General features: G+C 37.0%; 1 protein-coding gene across 12 annotated transcripts in view; it reads right to left on the bottom strand.

Annotated features, from left to right (window-relative positions):
• Positions 1–7,500, bottom strand: part of FOXP2 (forkhead box P2) — a 405,984-nt gene that overhangs the window by 39,740 nt on the left and 358,744 nt on the right. For all 12 annotated transcript variants that reach the window (XM_077178958.1, XM_077178957.1, XM_077178959.1 and 9 more), the window contains 2 exons: positions 4,018–4,105; positions 1,517–1,600 (listed from right to left, as the gene is read on the bottom strand). In XM_077178958.1, coding sequence (XP_077035073.1) covers positions 1,517–1,600; positions 4,018–4,105 — 172 coding nt within the window. The remainder of the gene's footprint in view (positions 1–1,516; positions 1,601–4,017; positions 4,106–7,500) is intronic.

The raw sequence follows: 7,500 nt of genomic DNA, 5'->3' as shown, positions 1-7,500 counted from the left end.
GTCTTGTGATTATCTACATTATACTATAGGAAGGGATGAGAAAAATAATCTTATTGAAATAAGACAGTCACTTAAAACTCTAAAGAAACAATATTCTCAAAATTTTGATAGACTACAGATCATCTGGGGTTAAAATAATTAAATAGTAGAAATGTGTTCTAAAAACCTTTTACCACGCAGTTCAGCAGGATTTGGTACCTAACCTGAATTGCTCAAGAAGCCTGCATGACAGAAAAACTTCACAGTGCATGGAAATGGAAAAAGCACTCAGATTACTTTATTCTTATATTTGCCACATATACTAAAATTTAAGTTTTCAAATGTTTTTCCTTAGTAGATGATCTAAAAAAAAATTGAATTTAGTTAGGCTAATGAAAGCAAAAATAATGCGTCTAAATTTTCTCTTACAAAGGCAGGGGTTAAGGAAATGCTAACACTTTTTTCATTCATCATCAGGTTATAAAGTGTGCCCTCAAACAAAGATTTTCTTTGAAGTACGGGGAGCTGAAAACACAAGAGACAGTGCATGCTGTCCTTCTACGTAAACATTAGCTGGCCATGATATGCAAGTGTACTCTTTAAAACAGATTGTTTTCCTTCTTTCCTGGCTTTCATAGCCACAGATTTTCATCGATACCTCAGCACTTCATCTGCAAGTACTGGTATAGCCTTCTAATATTATATGTACAAAAGTTACCATCGTGGACAACATAAATGAGCAGTTCACTTTTCACACAGCTTCTAGTGTAAGTGCAGTGTATCTAAGCACAGTCAATACGAGTACTACAATGCCTGACACCCTGACAGCACAGCACTGCACCTGCATCAGAGAATACTTTTGCTTACATGAAGCCACGCAGAGTTTAATGGAGTTTGGATCTGGATGCAGATCCAGCTGCACAACTGTTTTGTTCCCAATGCAGCACCGTGGAGTGGCTGGGAGCAACAGTGACTTTTCAGTGCCTGTACCAATCCCAACAACATCGCAGTGGATGCATAACAATACAGTCTTGCCAAAAACGAACACAACACCCCCCATGTTTACAACTATTTCAATTCACTGCATAAAATAACATTTTTGTTCATTTAAGAATAACAAATTGTTTACTTGTGTCTCTTGTAAGTAATTTGCAAAATTTCCTAAGTACCTAGATTCATGTTACATTTACTTCTTACTGTCAATGAACTTAAAATCTTTCAAAGTGGATTTCCTTTAATATCTCTAAACCTATCACAAAAAGATATTCTCTCTAGTTTCAGTCTCAAGGCAATGATTTCAACACTTATAGGTGTACTTTGTTTAGTGTCACCTATGGTGTAGATTGGATAGATTTTGCAAAAGATAGCATTACTTTTAAAGAAACATACAATTTGACAAGATATTGCATTTTACCTTCATTTTATTGCCATATTTTTCATCACACTCATTGTTTTCCAACTGTCACTAAATTGTTCATTTTCTTAGCCTGCTACATTCGTAGACCTATTTACTGTTTATAAAGCAATATGCACTTACAGGTTTTGGAGATGGCTTGGGCTCCGAGGGTCGCATGTGCAAGTGGGTCATCATTGCTTGAAGACGTTCGCGTTCTTTAGAAAGCTGTTAAGAAAGAGTGGGATCAGAAGCATTTTAGAAATGACTGATACAGCTATTTCACTGCAGTGATATATCTTATCATTGAGCTTGTCTTGGTGTAATGATTCCTGCATATAAAAGTCTGTGTCAGTAGAAACTTATCTAAGAGGAAATGCAACTTTGGGCATAGAAAGAAAGAAAGGAAGGAAAAAAAAAAACCAACAAAAACTTTTATAGCCTTTCATATGTTAAAAGGTCAGAGAAAACAAATAGCACTTCATCTTTTTGTCAATAAGAGAATTGAGGTCACAGTTGCCTCGACAGTAACAAGTTACTAAGACCATAAATTAGAAGGCCCATAGTGTCTCTTTAAAGTCCTGTGGACACTGTTAGCAATGGACTAGTGCCAACAGCTGTGAAGGGGTGAAGGGTCCTCAAAGCACAGTGCCTGCCAGGATTGACTACACACTTCATCCTTTCCCACTGAGGTCCAGTTAGTGCCCCCTGCAATCTGCCATCATCAATCTAATTCAATAGAGTGACAGAGCCCAGGCAGTGTGAAACACTGAACTCTGCCATCGAGTCGGCATCGACACTGCACTGGGTCTCATTACAACTGATGGACCCTACTTCGCTAGCAGTCAGACAAAGCAAAAAATGGCATAATTGGTCACACTGCAAGCTAAATCTTCACTTCAACTGTTAGATTACAGCCTAGCCTTTGTAAATGGTAAACAATTCCTATGGAGCCCTTATGCTGCCTTCAAAAAACATTATATTACTTAAACCTACTTTTTCCTAACTGATACCATTTTCTGATCATATATTATGTAAATAATTATCGTTTCAGATTCAAACAAGGAACCAAATTAAAAGTAAAAAATGAAACAGGAGGAAGTGCTTGAAATCTGCAACTTGTTGATAAAAATAGCAGGATATAAAAGAGGAAAATTAATTTTACAACAGAAAATATTGTATTTTTTTCACAAACTAGTTTTCAAGAAGAAATGTTCAAAATTTTATTCTAGTGATTTGGCTCTGGCTACCTAAAACATGATTTCAACATTATTTGCAATAAGAATTAAACTTGGTGTTTAATACTACCATTTTCCAGAGAGTTCTTGCTCTTACACCTGTAGACAGAGACTGGACAAAGGACTGGAGAACTTGCAAGTAGTTTTAAAGGAGGGAACTATCTTTAGTACTGCACGTATTTAATTTGATCTAGTGCATATTGTATTAAAGAACATTTGAGCCAAGGGGTGCGAAAAAGGTTTCTTCTTCAAAATATGTGTAGCTTCATTCTATGTGTGTGATGTTTTAGTGACATAGTATTTGCCATTACATGAATTCCTAACAAACCTAACATACAAATGAAGTTAACACTATCGTGTAAATAACATAAAAGAAATAGCAGCTTTACCTGGGTTTAAAAATAATTCATTTTAAGGAAAATGACAACAAATTACATTATTGTATGCTCCTCTCATTGTTTTGGATTTCCAGCATTAAAGTAAAAAAGATCCAAAAAAGCCTCGGCTGAAAGAAGTATTCTTACATGAAAGAGAGCTTGTGAGACAATATTCTGAAATGGTGAGAAAGGTGAGAGTGGTTATCCTTCTTTCTCTACCTATGGCAAGAAACAGGGACAAAAATCTTGGTCCCTTGCTGCATCCCTTGAGCTCCTCTGAGCAGTCCCAAGAGGGCATGGGACTGCTGAGACATGCCCACCCATGACTGCTGTGTGGGCAGCAGGAGACAGCGTGGTCCAGGTGTCTTGCACGGTCATCCCTGAGGCTTGTGCCCAACTTCAGCAGCCTGTAGGTGTTGTCACAACAGTGGGAGACCCCAGGGGTACTCACCACTCCCTGCATAAGCAGAAGGGAGCACTCACATACATGCAGTGACCTCTAATGGTTAGAGCATGCACAGGGCACTGCAGGCCTGCGGTCTGAGGCGTGGCACTCCCTAGGGACCTTCTGACATTACACCTTCTTGCTTGCAAAAAAATGCCCCCCTATCAGACTGGTAGTCATTTTGGGTGGAGATATGCTCTGCTACTCTTTTATCCCACAGAACAGCACGGACAAGCGCTGGGTCAGAAGGGGAAGAAGGAAGAGGGGCTCTGACCCAGCATTTTAAAAAGTGAAGATGGCTTGGATCCAGTCTTTGCTCCAGGGACTGCATTTTTTGTTTGTGATGAATAGCATTAGAGTCTTAGTTCAAGCAAAATACTGTAGACAATCTTCATGTTAGATAATTATTGCATAATTTATAATGTGAAAAATCTTTAAGTAAAAAACCCTAACTTATTCATGAATATCAACAAATTTAATGTAAGAAACATATGTCTTTAAGCTAGAGTCACTAAGGCAAGTGTTTTCAATTTAGTTTAGGTAAACAGTAAATAAGTAATGGGATAATGCATCCATATAACAAACCTGTATTTCTAACTGCTGAACCACTTGCATTTGCACCCGACACTGAGCAGTGCTTCTGTCATCCAATGCATGTTCATTGTTAAGGTGCCTAGACAAGAAAGTAAGACAGTGTTAATATGAGGAAAATAACTTTGAGTACATTTTTCTCTCCTGCACATATGGCTTCCATTAGTTCCAAGGGGAGCTGTGCAGAAAGACCTAGTCAGAGCATGCCATACAGGCAACAATACACAATAACAAAACTGATTATTTCATTTAGTTCTACAAAATTTCCCTGTGAGGACTTTCAAATACCCAGTTTATATCTCACAGGTCATGTATCCCATCTAAGGGCCAATGTAACCAGTTATGAATATTTGTTACAACAACTGAACTGATTTCCATTCCCTGTTGCTGATGCAGATGAAGACAATCACCTTAAAAATGAGTCTCTGAAAGACAGAATTGCTTTTAGGCTGCTTGAACTACTGAGAATTAATGTAGACTTTGTTAAGATTTCTCTATCTGCTCCTTAATCATTAAGCAACAAGAGAACATGCACTACCCCTCCCCAAAAATAGACCTGCAAGGGAAGAGCCAAATTTCAATGTGGTTTCTAGAAGTAGACTCTGAGGATAATGGAAGTCATTGTCCCTTCCCAGTATGAAGAAAAGTCTATGAAGAGGCAAGGGAAGAACCAGCTATACATCTTATTAACAGCAAACTTCCTGGGAAAGGTTCAGGCTACACATGTGAGCTTAGCAAAACAAAAACACACTGCATCAGGGAAAGAGGACCTCAGTGAGCAGCTGCCTGAAACTGAAGTTTAGCTCAGACCCAAGTGGTTGTCCCCCAAACATTTCAATTGAGCAAAAATTTACAAAGATCAATTAATAATTTTTTTTGAAGGACAATATGTCTGTTTTCTTCTCTCTCTCTCTTTCAGGATCAAGAAGTCCCTTCTGGAACTTTAATAGTGGGCTTTCTGCTCCATGGAGAAGAAAACATAAGGATCAGGTTAAAGAAGAAATGGGACCAAAGGAGTTCTGCCTTTGAATGTGGATTTACTGGCTATTTCCACTGTAGGCATGAGGGGTAAGCTTTGCAAGGACTGCTCTCACAGTTGATGGTCTCACAGTTATAAGAACTAACTTATCTATACCATGGAGGAAATGTATCTTCTCCTTTTTCTTTTCTTTCCTAGCAGAATTAACCAGAGAACTGCACAGTCATTTGATTGTTAATCTATGGGGAAAATGCATTTATCAGAAATAGTGGAAAAATAGAGTGACTATATCACTTCTACTAACATCTGTGTCTTTTAAATCACGACTTCATATGTTTAGGACCCTATGATAGTTTTCAGGTGAGCAAAATGTTCTGCTGTTCTTGAAACAGGCATGGCTGAGAAAGAGACATAAGTAATTGTGAAAGGTTTTGTTCATTCTTTTGATATAAAATTCTTTAAGAATATACCTCTAACTTGCTAGGTAGTTTATGCTAAGTTCAAGCATCACCAAGGACACATTTCCTTTATGTGAGTCATAAAACCTATAATTTATTTCTTTTCAAAGGAACTGACTTCATCCTCCCATTGATGCAAAAATGCACAATCAGTTTAAAAACCAGCTAATTGCTCAGAACATTCCATTCACTTGTTTTCTGAAATTTTGATTCAGAAGAATTTTACTCTTTCAATTACACAGGCATGATAGTGCATGGCCTGTTAATGTAATGGTTTAATATTTTCAGTTAATTGGGTACAAAATTGCCAGAAAAAGGTCTGAAGACAGATTTTACCTCTGCGTCATTACCCCTATCACCAGTGCACACCAGTACATTGTGCTTCCACATGCACATATGCTCAACTGTGCATGCTCACAGGTACATGTGGATAACACAAGAGTAATCAAGAGTACAGGTATAAAATATCTCCCAGACCAAGTTTGAGGCTACTGCAAACTCATGATTAGTTATTAGTGATTACAGCACCACATGTTTGCATAACACCTTACAAAATAGATACAGACATAGTCCATGCCCTGAGGAACTTTAAATGTAACAGCAGTATGCAGTGTGGGAGAAGAAAGTCCAGTGTAATGTAATTTCAATATGATTACACAGTAACTTGGGAGTATGTTGCAAGTTTCTTGAGAGTTAACACAGTAATCTTCAGAAACTTGTGAGATACACACATTTTTTTACACCCTGTTTGTACTGTGCACTTTGCTGTGCATTTTGCAGAAAGGCTACTTATGGAAACAGTAAAAGTACAAAACTTGTTTTAAGAAATTTTTTTTTCTGATCTTTTTCGCCTGTGAAGTAGGCTTGCTTTATTTATCATGCAAGTACAGGCAATATAGTGAAAGAAAAACTAGGTCTAATACATTTTTAAAAGCCTCTAAAATAACTTTTCTCTGTATTAAGTTGCTGCACTGTCAGGGTCCAGTATGTGTCAATCTGTCAAGACAGAAATACACTCTTTCTTCCAGAAGGCTGGAAATAATTTCTTCCAAAGCTAGAAAGGGTTTGTTATTGTTCCTTTTTTGTTTGCTTTGTTTTTATTTGCTTGCTTTTAATTTTTGGTTTGGGTTGATCGGTTGCTTGATTGCTTGGTTGGCTGGGTGGGTTTTTTTGTTTGGTTGGTTTTTTTTTGGAAGGGTTGGTTCTTTTTTGTTGTTTGTTTCTTGTCATGACTTTTAAGTTATGTATAAATTTTGATATTCAATTTTTATACTTTATCAGAATATTCCTAGTCTTTTATCTTGTCTCTATCTTTTACAAATCCCATGTCAACTTGATTTATAATTGAGAAAAAAAGATTTATTTTTAAGGGGAGAATGTATGTTGGAGGACTGGAAAGTGATCCTGAAGAGCTGAGTTATTGCTTTGAAAGTGTAAAGTAGATGGTGCAGCACACATGCAGCTTATTCCATTATTTTGCTGCTTATTCAGTTGTTGAAAGAAACAGGATTTTCTCCTGATTATATTTGCAACATATTAGGAAATCAGGAGGCAGATTATGAATTACACATAGCATCGTAAAGCAGACTGAAATTAATGTATTATTGATAACAGAACAATATAAAAAATACAGCATGCTCTAAAAGAGGTAGATAGGGGATGATATATTCTAGAAACATGCTCGAATAAATATTGAAGTGGCTTAAAATGTTTTTGCCTTTTTTTTTTTTTCAAAGAGATTTGGAATCCGCAAAGCAAAAGATAATGCACCATTAGAGGAAAGAAGAGAGATAATTTAAACTAAAATTCTAGTGGACATTTACCCATCTCAATTAACCTCTATAAAACTTGTTACTCTTGTCAGTCTCTCTCAAAAGCAACCCAGGACTAAAATAGCAAAGTGCTATAGGTCAGGTTGAGGTGCACTGGCAGAGTTACGTGAAGGGATATACACAGAACCTGTCTGCACTACGCTCAGTTCCAGACAGAGCTATTATAAGCTCCTCTTTAATGAGCACTAAAATTCAGTCACACATTTTA

This window comes from Agelaius phoeniceus, chromosome 5 (genome assembly GCF_051311805.1).
Source record: "Agelaius phoeniceus isolate bAgePho1 chromosome 5, bAgePho1.hap1, whole genome shotgun sequence".
In the NCBI taxonomy this organism is placed as follows: Eukaryota; Metazoa; Chordata; class Aves; order Passeriformes; family Icteridae; genus Agelaius; species Agelaius phoeniceus.
The sequence above is the reverse complement of the archived record's forward strand: the minus strand, read 5'-3'. Positions and strand labels throughout refer to the sequence as shown.